General features: G+C 44.7%; 1 protein-coding gene across 1 annotated transcript in view; it reads left to right on the forward strand.

Annotated features, from left to right (window-relative positions):
• COL28A1 (collagen type XXVIII alpha 1 chain) overlaps positions 1–15734 on the forward strand; it is a 131037-nt gene that overhangs the window by 42150 nt on the left and 73153 nt on the right. Inside the window, exons 14-17 of the mRNA XM_006114506.5 lie at positions 8596–8664; positions 10751–10819; positions 13546–13614; positions 15517–15585. Of these exons, the coding sequence (XP_006114568.3) occupies positions 8596–8664; positions 10751–10819; positions 13546–13614; positions 15517–15585 (276 nt within the window). The remainder of the gene's footprint in view (positions 1–8595; positions 8665–10750; positions 10820–13545; positions 13615–15516; positions 15586–15734) is intronic.

A 15734-nucleotide genomic window follows, 5' to 3' on the forward strand; every position in this document is an offset into this window, starting at 1 on the left:
TACCTGTGTGTAACTTAAATGCATCAATAACTCAGCTGGATTGGAAAGGTTATTTGGATGCCACATCTTTTAAATGTGTCTGTGCCACTGCCCATCTCAGGATCTTAGTTCCTGGTTTCAAATCCATTCTTACATTTCTTTTTCCTTATAACCAAAGAGAAGAAACTTTTAATTCGTTAATTTCATTCTCAAATATTTTCCCATAGCCTTCTCTTAACCACAATAAATCTTCTTTCAAGTTCTCTACAGAGCCTTTCCAAAACAAAGCAACTATTCTTGCATTCTTCTAATATCAGGGGGTCAGTGTCTTTTAACTAATACATGAAGATAGCCATTTTTCTGAAAAACTTCACTTACATCCACACTGCAATCGTGTTCTTTTGGGGAAAAAATGGAAAGAAAAGGGTTTTTTTTGACATTGGTAAACCTTTTTCTACGAGGAAAAAGCTTTTTTCCAAAAGATCTTTTTCGGAAAAGGGTGTGTGTGGATGGGGAAGAGGGAGTTCTTTCGAAAGAAGAGGAAAGAGGAAAAAGCAAAGGTGCCCAGGTGGCCACTTCCTTCATAGTAATCACAACTTAAATGCAAGAGAGTGTCTATTCAGTGTGGATGCTATCTTTCGAAAAAACTTCTTCCGAAAGAAGCCTGCAGCCTAGATATAGCAAAACAGGTTACATTTCCATTGTTAAATATCATTTTCCAACCACAAAATGACCTGGGGCTACAACAATGGTAAATCACTATGATTTCGTTCTAATACCATTTTATTTTTTAAAATCAGCTAATAACTGGAACAATCTGAGTATTGTCTTTCTCCACCAAAAAAAATCACAGGACTGCTACACTGTGCTGTCATCATCCTTAAACACTCATTAGTAGCTTTAAATAACTAATGAAGGTTGAATTCTAGGAAACAGTAAAAAAGGTTGCAAATATAAAGCCGCATCAGTGTTCATCTAAGGCAAAAGAGGCTTTTTTTAAAAAGAGTAGTGTCTGGATTTCTATGCTTTGCCTTCTCTCTCTTTTTAAAATCATTTTATCATTCCACCATTTTTCTAGTAATAAGTTATTAGCTCTCTGTTGAAAATCATGAACTTCAGATCAGCTTCGTCATATGTTTTATTTATATAAATTGGGGCACTGAGTTTACCTTACACATGCAATAAAATATTCTTAATTTAAATAATCACACGTTCATATTTGTGTTTTGTAGATTTTTTTCCACCTAAAAAAGAATAAGTAATTGACATATTGCTGCATTTCCAGAACTCTAATGATAGTACACATACAGCAATACACAAACAGAGCATGTAACATGCATTTCAGTTGCCTCTCCTGTTAGATAGTAGTTAAAGAGCAATTCAGAAAAGTTTGGCATCTCCAAGCAGAAGAGTTACATTGCTTTATATTATGGACCAATAGAGGCTATTACTTTAATAGTTATCACACACATTTTAATTATAAAAAATATTTGTTATTTCTCTTAGATACCACCGACATGCCCACTCTATAAATGTCACCTCTTTACATTATGATCATTTTTTACTTCAAAACTAGTGCTATAACATCACTTAATTAATGCTGCCATGGACACTTTCAGGAATAGCATCTCTCTTCCCCAGAAGAACTACTCTGGGGAAGTTGGAAGGGAAGTAAAAAACCTTTCTATCAGTAACCTGAAATGAAAAATACTGCAGTAGCCATGTAATATATGGCCAAAAATCCAAAGTAAACATTGTAGAAAATCTTTGCAAACTTTTCTTAATCCTGGATTCATAGAAATGTACAGCTAAATGAAGACTTGAGATATCAAAAGTCCAGCCCTCTCCACTGAAGCGGAAGCAAGTAAACGTATACTACCCCGACCGGTATTCCCATCTTTTCTTAAAAACCTCCAGTGATGGAGGTTCTAGAACCTCTCTGGGGTTATGCCTACACTAGCTCGTTAATTCGATCTAGGTAGGCAAATCATGCAACCGGAGTTGTAAATGAAGCCCAGGATGTAAGGACTTAGTTCGGATTAACTTTAAACTGCCGTGTGTAGCCGTGGGCAGTTCATTCGAACTAAGGGGATTTAAAAATGGCGGCCAGACAGGAACATGCAAATAAAGCCCAGGATATTTAAATCCCGGGCTTCATTTGCAACTCCGGTTCCCTTATTTGCCTACCTAGCTCGAATTAACGAGCTAGTGTAGACATACCCTGGAAGACTATTCCAGAACTTAATTACCTGCCCTTCTTCCCACCCCTGCCATGGAATCTGCTCCCGTTATCTCCCTCCCACCCTCCCCCCACTCCTGCCCCTGTTGTGATGCCTGCCCCTTCTCAATTGCCCTCATATCCCGCTACTATTGCCACCTCTGTGGGAGCTGTCTCGTTCCCACTACCTGTGGGCAGCTCTCGGGGGTGGTATTTGTATACCCAGTCCCCAATCCCATAGGGGCTGCTCTGTTCCCTCTGCCGCTTCTCCCCTTGCCGAGGTCAGGGGTGTGTAGTGCGGCACTGTCGCTCTTGGCGCCGCACTGGGGCTCAGACCCCGGTTTGCCCGTCTCTGTGGCCCGCGAGGTCTTTCAGGGGGCCCAGACAGAGGAAACGTCCAGCGCCCCCTCAGTGCTGGGGGCCGAGCTCCACCAATTCCTCATGGATACACACAAGGCTAAGGGGAAGGTGGAGCTGGCCCTTCAGCACTGGGGCGACTTTCACTCCATCCTGTGGGGCCACAAGGGCCCTTTTGCAGGAGGGGGGAGGGACCAAGAGGCAGGACATTGCAGCCTACCGGCGGGCCTGCAAGTTCCATGACGCTCTCCTCGCCTTCAGGGTCGGGGAGCGGCCTATTGCGGGGCCTGCGGGAGGCCAACGATCACCCTGCCCATGAGGATCCACACCAGCCCTCACTAAGAAGTACACCACCATTGCAACATTGAATGTTCAGGGCTGTAGGGCAGGTCTCCGCAGGAGCCGGGTGCTCTCCTTCCTTCAGGAGAGAGGGTACTCGGTGGCTTTCCTGCAGGAGACCCACACGACTCCAGCCGTTGAGGTTGGCTGGTGGCTGGAGTGCGGGGATGGGGTGCATTTTAGCCACCTCGGCGCTTGCTCGGCTGGGGTGGTCATCCTGTTCTCCCCTGCTCTACAGCCCGAGGTACTGGGGACCGCCGAGGTTGTCCCGGGCCTCCTGCTGCACGTCCGGGCCCGCATAGAGGGGCTGATGGTCAACTTGGTCAATGTCCATGCCCTGAACACAGGCCCAGACCAGGTCATCTTTTATCAGCAGGTGGCCACCTTCCTCGGCACCCTGGATTCTCGCGAGTGTCTGGTCCTGGGCAGGGATTTCAACACCACCCTTGATGACCGGGACCGTGTAGGACTCGTGAACTGCCAGGCCGCAGCAGGCATCCTCAGGGAGATCGTGGACCAGCACTCCCTGGTGGACGTCTGGCGAGACTACCACCCGGACGACAAGACCACCTTCACCTTTGTCCGGATGGGGGGTGATCGGTCAAGCCACTCCCGGTTGGATCGCATTTATCTATCACGGTTCCATCTGGCGCGAGCCCACTCCTCCAGCATCAAGCTGGCCCCATTCACGGACCACCATTTGGTGGCCGTGAAAGCCTCTCTTAGTGCGGAGAGGCTGGGGCCGGCCTATTGGGATATTAATAATAGCTTGCTGGAGGACGTGGGCTTCGTGGCATCCTTCCGGGAGTTCTGGCAGGCCTGGCGTGGGCAGTAGCCCTCCTTTCCCTCGGTGCGGCACTGGTGGGACATGGGGAAGGTGCATGCCTGGCTCTTCTGCCGTGACTACTCCCAGGGTGCCAGCCGACGGAGGGATGCGGCGATAGAGCAGCTGGAACGGGAGATTTTGAAGCTTGGGAGGTGCCTGGTATCCTACCACGAGGATCCGCCCCTCCGCGAGGCATACCGGGAGAAGCGGGAGGAGCTGCAGGCCCTGGAAGATCGCAGGGCCCGGGGAGCTTTTGTTCGATCTCGCATCCAGCTTCTTCAGGAGATTGATCATGGCTCCCGCTTCTTCTATGCCCAGGAGAAAAAGAGGGGGGCCAAAAAGCACTCACGGATCCGGTGGAGATGCGTGGAAGGGCCAGGGCCTTCTACGCCTGTTTGTTCTCCCCGGATCCAACCGAAGCTGATGCCTGCAAGGTGCTCTGGACCAAGCTCCCAACAGTCAGCGTTGGTGACCAGGACCGACTGGAGCTGCCTCTCACTCTGGCCGAGTTCTCAGAAGCCCTCCGTCTCATGCTCAACAATAAAACCCCGGGCATGGACGGGCTGATAGTGGAGTTCTGCCGTGTATTCTGGGACATCCTCGGCCCAGACCTCGTCACCATCTGGACCGAGTCCTTGGAGAGTAGGGTCCTCCCTCTGTTGTGCAGGTGAGCTGTGCTCGCCTTATTGCTGAAGAAGGGGGCCCTCTGTGACCTTTGGAATTGGCATCCCGTCTCGCTCCTCAGCACAGACTACAAAGTCGTAGCAAAAGCCATCTTGCTGCAACTGAGGTCCGTGCTGGTGGACGTGATCCATCCCGACCAGACCTACACCGTCCCTGGCCATAGCATCTTTGACAACTTGCATTTGGTCTGGGATTTCTTGGAGCTTGGGTGTAAGGACAGTCTGTTGTTCGCCCCCCTATCCCTGGACCAGGAGAAGGCGTTCGACAAGATGGACCACAGGTATCTCCTGGGCACCCTGCAGACCTTCGGCTTTGGGCCCCGTTTTGTGGGTTTTCTCCGGGTGCTGTATGCCCTCGCGGAGTGTTTGGTCAGGCTCAACTGGACTGTGACCGAGTCAGTCAGCTTCAGGAGGGGAGTACATCAGGAGTTTCTGCTGTTGGGCCAGCTGTATGCTCTGGCGATTGAGCCCTTCTTCTGTCTCAACCGCAGGAGGTTAACAGGGTTGGTGCTCCAAGATCCAGAGCTGCAGCTGGGTCTGTTGGCATACGCCGATGATGTGCTCCTCATGGTACAGGACCTGGGTGCCCTGGTGCAGGTGGAGGCCTGCCAAGCCATCTACTCGGCAGCCTCCTCTGCCTGGGTTACCTGGGTCAAGAGCTCTGGTCTGGTGGTCGGGGACGGGTGGCGGGCAGGCTCCCTCCCACCCATGCTTCAGGCCATCAGGTGGAGTGCAGGTCTGCTGCTCTATCTGAGCATTTATTTATCCGCCACGCATCCTTCTCTGCTGGAGAACTGGCAAGGTTTGGAGGCCAGCGTGGGTGAGCGGCTGTAGAGATGGACAGGACTGCTTGTTAAATCAGCTGGTCCTGTCCATGCTTTGTCACCGGCTCAATACCCTGAGCCCGGCCCTGGAGATTCTGGCCAAGTTCCAGAGGGCAGCTCTGGAGTTCTTTTGGCCAGGACTGCACTGGGTCTCTGCAGGAGTTCTGTCTCTTCCCTCTGTCTGCGTACACAGCCAGGTCTGGACTTTCTGCCTCCAGGTCCTGCAGAGACTCCTCTTTAGTGCAGGTAGTCCAGCATGGAGAACTTTGGCGTGTGTCTTCCTCCTCCACTTCCGAGGGCTCTGATATGACTGGCAGCTCTTTTTTATCCACCCAAAGGGCCTTCCGCGAGACCTCTCTGAGCTGCCAGAATTCTATCAGGAATTCCTCCAGACCTGGAAGCTGTTCTCAGTGACCAGGTCCATTGTGGCCACCAAGGGAGCAGACCTCCTCGCAGAACCCCTGTTCTGCAATCCATCCTTGTGTGTTCAGGTGGCGGAGTCTCCCTCAGTGCGCCAGAGGCTGATCCTGGCAGAAACCACCAAGGTCTGGACTATGACAGGGGGGACTGGGTGGCTCCCCGAGCGCTCACTCAGTGCATGGGGCTCTCCACCCCCCGAACTTCCCTGCTCCTACTCCAGGAGGTGAAGGCAGCTTTGCCACAACCCGCTCTCGATTTCCTGCAGCAGTCCCTGCGAGAGAGTACACCCCGCCCCCGCCTTCCTGCAAAACCTCCATCCATCATTATCAGGCCCCTGTTCTGTGGACTCCCCCAGCCCTCCCACCCTTGGACCCCCAGCCGGCTGCAAGATTTGCAGCTGGTCTGTTTCTGAACTGTGCCAAGAGAACATCTATACATGCTCATGCTCCACACTTTGCATTTCCCCACCCTAGTGTCCTGCCCTGACCCCAAGTGGGAGGACTACTTAAGACTGTGGAGGATAGGGAACCCCGATGGGCCAGTGTCTATTCTACCCTAATTCCACGGCCCATCGGGGACATCAGTTGGCGGCTCCTTCATGGAACCTTGAGCACAGGCATGTACTTGGCGTGGTTCACCCCCATCCAGGACACCTGCCTCCTTTGCGGCATGAGGGAAAACCTGGTGCATGCATATTTAGAATGCGCCAGGCTGCAGCCCCTCTTTCTGAGGTTCTGGCTTCACTTTTCTCCACACCTTTTTATTTATGCGCACCATATCCGTGGCCCCACTAAACCACGAGACCTCCTTATTAACCTCCTCCTGGCCCTGGTGAAAGCCGCCGTCTACACCACCAGGAGGAAGATGCTGGACGAGGGGGTGCTCTGCGACTGTTGGACATAATTTCATTCCTTCCTGGTTTCACGCATCCGGGCAGAGTTCCTCTGGGTGGCGTCCACTGGCTCCATCGACTGTTTTGAGGAGTAGAGGGCGCTGTCTGGGTTCTCTGCTTGGTGTCCCCATCCGGTTCCCTTGTTATAAATCTTTAGCCTGCACACCTTGACCCTGGTTTTCATTAGTTGTCCCAAGGAATCAGTTGATCCCCAGGTCCAGCTGTCCCTCCCACAAGTGTGGGGGAGGGTCTTTTAGAAGTGATGCCTGCCCACTCCTGGGTTTCAAAATAGTGCCCCACTACAACCACAGAATGATATTAACCTTTCTTGAAACTGCATCATTGTTGGCTCATTCAATTTGAGATCTACTAGAACCCCCAGATCCTTTTCAATAGTACTACTAGCCAGTTATTTCCCATTTTGCAGCTGTGTATTTGATTTTCCCTTCCCAAATAAAGTACTTTGCATTTGTCTATATTGAATTGGTTGATTTCAGACCAAATCTCTGATTTTAAACCTGTCCTGCAAAGTTCTTATAAGCCCTTCCGGTTCAGTGTTATAAGCAGTAGACATGATATATCTTGACTCTCCAATCCTTTGTCCAAGTCATTAATGAAAATACTGACGAGTTCCTGATCCAGAACTGACCCCTGTAGCACCATGCTAGACATGCCTTTCCAGTTTGACAGAAAACCATTGATAAATACTCTGTGTACAGTCTTGCAACCAGTTGTGCACCCACCTTATAGTCATTTAATTTAGTCTACATTTTCCTAGTTTGCTTAGGAGAATGTCATATGGGACTGGGTCAGAAGCCTTACTAAAATCAAGAAATATCATGTCTACTACTTCGCTTCCCTCATGTAAAATACAGAAATTAGGTTGGTCTGGCATGATTTGTTTTTGATCCTTTAATACCCTAGGTGCTTAGGGTACTGATTGCTTAATACTTTGTTTTGGTATTTTTACAGATGTCAAGGTTAGGCTGACAGACTAAAATTCCCTTGATCCTTTTAGTTCTCCTTTTTTAAAGAGAGGCACTATATTTGCCCTTTTCCAGTCCTCCAGGCCCTTACCTCTTATCCATAAGTCCCCAAAGATAATTGCTAATGGTTCTAAAATTGCATTAGCTAGTTTCTTAAGTATTCCAAGATGAATTTCAGACTTTAATACCTACTTAAATATTCTTTAATTTGATCTTTCCCTATTTTGGGTTCTATTTTTTATATTATTAACCTTTATTGAATATCTGGTTCCAATTAAACTTTTTAGTGAAGAATGAAGTAAAACAAAAAAGTAAACATCTTAGCCTTCTCGGCCATTAGTTATTAGCTCTTCTTGCTCACTAAGTAGAGGACTCGTTCTATTTCATCTTTCACTTTCTCCTAACGTATTTAAAGAGCCTCTTCTTTCAACCTTACTCCCTTGTTACTTGTAACTCGTTTTATATTATTGTTTTATGCATTATAATTCCTTTATCAAACCAGGTGAGGGATCAAATTGTGCAAAGGGGATTAAAAACAAATGTTATTAATGTAGAATGTGTGTTTATGAGTTAAATAGAAACTAATTTATTCTATGTATAGTGCCCATAATTAAATCTTCTATGAGTTGATGGTAATAAGCAGTCAGGAGTACATTTATTATTATAAGCTCTTTAGGATCCAAGACAGTCATTTATTATTTTTGTAGAATGTCTAGCCCATTGGGGGTTGAAACCTTGCCAAAGTCTCTAGAGATTACCACTATACAAATAATGAAGGCAATTACAATATCCTGTACTAGCACACAGAAATTGAGCCAATAAAATATCTTTTTATATTGTTCACATAATTTTAGTATTGGCCCATTGTTATGTAACTCTTTTAAAGCAGTTGCTCCTTGTGTTCTAATTGCTTGCTTGAAGTAGGCTGTTGCCAAATTTCTTGTAGCCCTGGCTGTTCTCAGCTCCATGACAAGTGAGGTGGGATGGTAGTGGTGAATTTGAAATAGCAGCAGTAAGGAAACGCTTAATTGCACATGCCATCTGAGGTTATTCTTTCTTTTTTAACATCAGGGGCCTCGTGGTCCTGAGGGTGTGCAAGGTGAAAGAGGACCCCCAGGAGAAGGCTTTCCAGGCCAGAAGGTAAAGTTACACTAAAATTCTTAAATACTGTGAATGAGGTTTTCAAAAGTGCTGAGATGACTTGGGAACACAGTAGCTCCAAAGATGAAAGTCAGTCAATGGAATATATTCTCCAAGCCATTTTAGGTACTTCTGGAATATTTCACATTCTCTTAAAAAGTTTAAGAGTCCCACTAAAAGAAATGTCACCCTCTCCAAAATACAGTAATAAATTACTGTCCTAGTTTATATCTATGATGTGGCTAAAATGTATTTGAACCAGACAAATCTGGGCTGTGGGCAAGCATTTTTACCCAGACAAAAGAAAGGCTGGTGCCTTCATCCAGGCACAGTCACAGACACTTGGCAATGATAAACAATTGGCCATTCAATGACAAATCAGAAGCTTCAAGGACAGATCCATTTAAATTGTAGATAGCACCAGTGGGGAAGAAACCAGCATGGAACCTTCTCCATCAGACTCCATGGCACCTTTCCTCACAGCAGCAGAACATTTGAAGGCACTCAGAATTAACAGGATAAGCAGTGACCAACCTCTCACTGGTCTGAATAGCACTCCAGAATGTGAGGATGAGTCTTTACGGGCATATACCTCATTACAGCCTGGCATCACCATCTTAAAATAAAATACACAGATGTGCTGATTAATAAAGTTTCTTGAAACAGACACAAAACCCAGAAAGATTAGCAATGAAATTTGAACTGAAATTTCACTTCCTAGTCCCACATAAATACTCTGTCTGCTGTTTTGTACAAGAAGAAATGACTACCATTGAAACACGCAGGGTACATCTAAACTACACTCGATTTTCATAAGAGGATCTTCCAATCTCAGTTTTGAAAGCAGAGCTTTCGAAAGTGAAAGTAGTCTGGACATGTGTTTTTTTTTCAGGAAAAAAAATCATTTTTCGAAAAAACCCCCGTAAACCTCATTTTTTAAGGAAGAGTGTTTTTTTTTCAAAAAAGGGTTTTTCCCCCCCAAAACCCAGGTCCAGACTACTTTCACTTTCGAAAGATCAACTTTCGAAAGTGAATTGGAAGAAGTTATGCAAATTCCCATGGAATTTGCATATCCTCTTTCAAAAATAGAGTATAGTCTAGACATAGCCCAAAAGTGTACCAGTCTTCTTTCTGGTATTGCATTTCCTTCTTATTACTCTAGCTAAACCTGAGAATTCTTTTTAAGCTCTTTTAGGCTACAGTTATTCTAACACAGTGGTTCCCAAGCTTTTTGGCATCACGCCCCCCTTTTTGATTTTTGAAAAACCCTCACGCCCTCCCCCCCCCCCCCAAATAGCAGCAAAACTTCTTGAGCAAAACAAAACAAAAAAAAAAGGGAAAAGGAAAAAAGGAACTGAACAGGGCAGCAAAACTTGATGGGGGGGGGGGAAGGCTGGGTCCCACCCCCTAGAATTTCTTCATGCCCCTCAGTTTGGGAACCCATGTTCTAACAGAATAAATGCAAACAATGGGGTTTATGTCTACGCTACCACCCTAGTTCGAACTAGGGTGGTTAATGTAGTCAATCGAAGTTGCAAATGAAGCCCGGGATTTAAATATCCCGGGCTTCATTTGCATCTTGCCGGGCGCCGCCATTTTTAAATCCCCAGTAGTTCGGACTCCGTGCCCATGGCTACATGCGGCACGGAGTAGGTAGTTTGAATTAGGCTTTCTAATTCGAACTACCGTTACTCCTCATTCCACAAAAGCCTAATTAGAAAGCCTAATTCAAACTACCTACTCAGTGCCGTGTGTAGCCGCGGACACGGAGTCCGAACTACCGGGGATTTAAAAATGGCAGCGCCCGGCAAGATGCAAATGAAGCCCGGGATATTTAAATCCCGGGCTTCATTTGCAACTTCGATTGACTACATTAACCACCCTAGTTCGAACTAGGGTGGTAGTGTAGACATACCCTAAGTTACTTCTCTTTGTGACAAAGGAGTCTTTTGATAGATTGTCTTGTTTGAAAAAACTATTTCTGAGCAGACATCATCTACTCTGATTTTCTGTTGATTTGCTCTAGAAATGTAAATGTATGAAGTCCTAAAGCCAGCTATCTTGTATCAAAACTATGTATTTCCAGGGTGAAAAAGGCTCAGAGGGCCCAGCAGGTCCGACTGGAATAGCAGGAGAGTCAATCAAAGGTGATAAGGTGTGGCAAAAAGTGTTTTTTTAAAACATATCTGACATAGTTCAAGTAATGAGTGTTTAATTCTTTATGTGATCTAGAAGCAGAATGTAAATATCGTATAGTTGCATGTGGGCTGAACTGTACTATGCTATTCTAATACTTATAACTGGCCCCCCTGGTAAGTCTATTGATTGATGATATATGGGGCTCAGCTCTCAGCTGCAATCAAACTGTGCTCTGTGCAGTTGGGAGTGAGGGGGAAGAAGTGGACAACGGTGACTTTACCCCACATTTAAGTTCCCAAATTCTTGGACTGGCCAGCTTCTGTTGGCACTTGTCATGATAGCATTCAAGGGCATTTCTGTCAGCCAGGCATCACTGGAGCAGAGCCCCTTGCTTTGACCATGGCCGCAACTTCTGTGCATGGAATTAGAATGCCAAGTCTGTATTGCCAGCCTTGCCTCACATGGGAATCTCCAGGAAACTGGTTAAGATTCTTTACTGCCCTGTTGTCATAATGGAACAATGAAAATGGACCATGTAACGAGAAAAACTTAAAAAACAAAGAATGGTCCTGTGGCACCTTCATGACTAACAAAAATGTAGATAGTATCATGAGCTTTAATGGGTACAACTCACTTTTTCAGATGAATGGAGCAAGGGGTTCAGAGGCACAAATAAACAGCAAAACGAGAGAATGGGGAGGGAAAGAGAAGAAAAAAAATCTTGAGACATGATGGGCTGCTACATTCAACACCCTAATGATATCAAAAGCTGAGTACTGGGCACTTATAGCCCATTCTATTAGCCTCATTTAGCATGGACATGCTAATAGACAAGATTTTTTTCTTTTTTTCCCTCTCCATCCCCTCTAATTTTCACACCTCTGGATTAAAGATACTGGATGATTAGGTCATTACCTACCTATCAGACAATGAAGGCGACAATGGTTCTTTGTCTTTGAAATATCTCATGATACCATCTAGATCTTTCATCAGTGTTTTCTGACTTTTTGTTGTTTGCTAATTAATGGTTCTTATCTTCCCCCTTTGACTATCTTGTCTTTAGGTGCTTATAGACCAGTGGTCCCCAACGTGGTGCCAGCGGGTGCCATGGCACCCACTGGGGCATTTATGTGCGCCCACTGAATGATCTGGGCTGGCCCCGCCCCTGGGCGCGTGGCATGTGAGCGGCTCCGTCCCCGGGCACATGGCATGTGAGAGGCCCCGCCCCCAGGCACCCAGCAGCCCCAAAAGGTTGGGGACCACTGTTATAGACTATTTGGTTTTCCTATTGCTTTCCAGCTCAGCTTTCCTTGATATATATTTTTTACCCACTGCCTATTCTCGTTACACCTCCCCTCCTGCCATTCACAATTTTTCCTTCTTCTACCCACCTCCAGTCTCTCCTATTTATTTTGGTTCTAGACATCCAACACTCCAGTCATCTGAAGAAGTGGGCTATGCCCTCGAAAACTCATGATGTCATCTACATGCTTTGTTAGTCTATGAAGTGCTATCCGACTGTTTGTTGTTTTTTCAATTTACCCTCTATTTCTGTTATTTATTTGTGCCTCTGGACCCCTTGCTCCATTCATCTGAAGAAGTGGGTTGTGCACACGAAAGCTCATGATACCATCTACATTTTTTGTTAGTCATGAAGGTACTGCAGGACCATTCTTTGTTTTTTAAGTTTTTTCAGCTACAGACTAACATGACAACCCTTCTGAGACTTACGCCATGGGAAAGGCCATGATTTTCTAAAATATGTGCTGAAAATGAAGCAATGGGTTCTCATCCTTTTGAAAATAAGGCCACTTTTTAGGCATTCAAATGTGTATCAAAGAGCTAGTCTTTAAGTGCTTTATTTGGAAAATTTGGCCCTTGAATCTGGTGTATGTTATAAATTAGCAAAATAATAACTAATTGTGTGCAGTAGTCTGCATTACCTTTTAGCATATCCCACTTCCCCTGCACCTTCAAGGTAATGTCTCCCCTGAGCATAAGAACTGCAGTTGTCCCTGCCCTTTCTGCCAGGGCAGGTTTCCTGCATCCTTCTTCTCTTTTCATGTCCACTCAAAAGACAGACATTTCCCATTCATGATATTGAAAGTATTGTAACATGCACATATCAGCCAGATTTCTGTAGTAACAAATGCAACTGCAAAAACAGTTTCAGGTAACTTAAAATATAGTTGAAACCAATTATTAGCTTTGCTTCTCAAACCACCATTACAGTTTAGTTTTCTGTGACATACTTCAGAGGTATTATTTTTAGGATGTATACTTCAGTCTTCTGCTTTGTAATTCTAATTTTCTTGTGGATTGGATGAATGCAAGTTTCAGAAAACTTCTAATTACTCCTGTTATTTATTAGAACAGAATTTTGTTAACTAAGTTATGTTGAGTTGGAGTAAGATTTACCGGTATATTTTCGTTTGTTTTATTTTCCTTAAAGTTGCTGTCTATGAATAATTCAGACACATTTTCTTACTGACTTTTCATGTTCCAAAGATTTGGTGTTGTTATTAACACTGAATAAACCGTAAATAGAATAGCTGTTTGGTAAAAATAATGGCAAAGCTAGTCCAAATACTCTGTGTCCCATACTCTCTCTCTTCATGGGTGTTTTCTTTTGGATTCTTTACAAGTTAATCTGTATGGTAGAATGTGAGGAAAGCATTTCAGACCTAAACATGATGATGTTACAAATCACTATTTTGCAAGTCACAAGGTTTCTCCATGCAGGGTGAAAGGGGCCCTGAAGGACCACAAGGGCCTATAGGACCACCTGGAATTGGCAGTCAAGGAAGCCAGGTAAATCTGATATTACAGTTAGTTAAGAATACATTCCGCTGAATACCTAGTTTTGGCATAATATACTGCATAATCTGATAGCTTTCTTTGATAGGATAACAAGTCTTGTGGATAAGGGAGAAGCAGTGGATGTGGTATACCTAGACTTTAGTAATGCATTTGATATGGTCTCACATGATCTTTTTATCAATAAACTAGGAAAATACAACTTAGATGGGGCTACTATAAGGTGGGTGCATAACTGGCTGGATAACTGTTTTCAGAGAGTAGTTGTTAATGGTTTGCTATCTTGTTGGAAGGGCATAACAAGCGGGGTTCTGCAGTAGCCAGTTCTGTTCAACGATTTAGATGATGGCATAGAGAGTGCGCTTATTAAGTCTGCAGATGATACCAATCTGGGAAGATTTGCAAGTGCTTTGGAGGATAGGGTCATAATTGAAAATGATCTGGACAAACTGGAAAAATGATCGGAGGTAAAGAGGATGAAGTTTAATAGGACAAATGCAAAGTATTTCTCTTAGGAAGGCACAATCAGTTTCACACACACACAATGGGAAGCGACTATCTAGGAAGTAGTAGTGAAGAAAGGAATCTAGGGGTCATAGAGGATCACAAGCTAAATACGAGTCAACAGTGTGACACTTGCAAACAAAGCAAATATGATTCTGGGATGCATTAACAGGAGTGTTATGAGCAAGACATTCTTCCTCTCTACTCTGCACTGATAAGACCTCAATTGGAGTATTGTGTCCAGTTCCGGGCACCACATTTCAAGAAAGATGTGGAGAAATTGAAGAAGGCCCAGAGAAGAGCAACAAGAATAATCAAAGGTCTAGAGAACATGAACTATGGAGGAAAACTGAAAGAATTGGGCTTGTTTAGTCTGGAAAGGAGAAGACTGAGAGGGGATATGATAGCAGTTTTTAGGTATCTAAAAGAGTGTCACGAGGAGGAGAGATAAAAATTGTTCTCCTTGGCCTCTGATGATAGGACAAGAAGCAATGGTCTTAAATTGCAGCAAGAGATGTTTAGGATAGACATTAGGAAAAACTTCCTAACTGTCAGGGTGGTTAAATACTGGAATAAATTGCCTACAGAGGTTGTGGAATCTCCACCATTGGAGATATTTAAGAGCAGGTTAGATAGGGATCTATCAGGGATGGTCTAGACGGTGCTTATTCCTGCCATGAGAGTAGGTGCCTGGACTTGATGACCTCTCAAGGTTCTAGTATTCTGTGATCATTATTAGATGGCAGGAGCCTAAACTAAAACCTATTAGCTATGTTGAAGTGAATGGTTGTATCACTGATTTCAATAGGAAAAGGGTCAGGCCCAGCCCTAAGCTTTGTAGAAGTAGCAAAATTTAGATCCAGACCTAGATTTCATACTTGGCCTGTTCTCTAATTTTTAATGTCTAGACTCAAAACACCAGTGTGATACATACTTTAAAAATACCAGACAGGGCTTAATCCATTGCTCATTGACATCAATGGAAAGACTCTGATTTCAATTGTCTTGAGATCAAGTCAGTAGAAAAATTAATTGTTTAGATGAATCCATGCAGACTTCCTGAGATCCCCACATGGGATAATGTAGTAGGGAACTTTTTTATAGGGTGAATGCTCAGTACACCTGAAATTCTGATAATTTACAGAGGCCTCACAGCTCACAATAGAAACTCAAAAGTTGATAGGTGTGTAGCCCTGTCCTCTCAGAGGCCACTACCTGAACTTGGGGTAATTCAGTTAAATCCACGTGTGTGACACTGAGGGAAAATTGAGTAAGGAACTCTTGATTTGGCCAGTAGGGTTTCTTTTCCTTTGGAGGATAATACATTCCGTTTATTACCTTGAACCAGTAGAAGTGCAGCTTTCATTAACTTCTTCCTTCTTTTCTTTGAAGGGTATCCAAGGTCCTAAAGGTATACCTGGGCAAAAAGGGTCTCAAGGCATTGGTGTGCAGGGTCCAAAGGTAATTTTCAAGAGAATTGGCAACTGAAGAATATTAATAACCACCTCAAGGGACCAAGGCCAGACTTCCAGTGCTTTTAAAGCAAATTCCATTGTGGGATCAATAGAAAGAAATCAGTACATTTTTGGATCACAATCTGTATTTCGTCT

The sequence above is a fragment of the Pelodiscus sinensis genome, chromosome 2 (assembly GCF_052426305.1).
Source record: "Pelodiscus sinensis isolate ZL-2025 chromosome 2, ASM5242630v1, whole genome shotgun sequence".
NCBI lineage: Eukaryota > Metazoa > Chordata > Testudines > Trionychidae > Pelodiscus > Pelodiscus sinensis.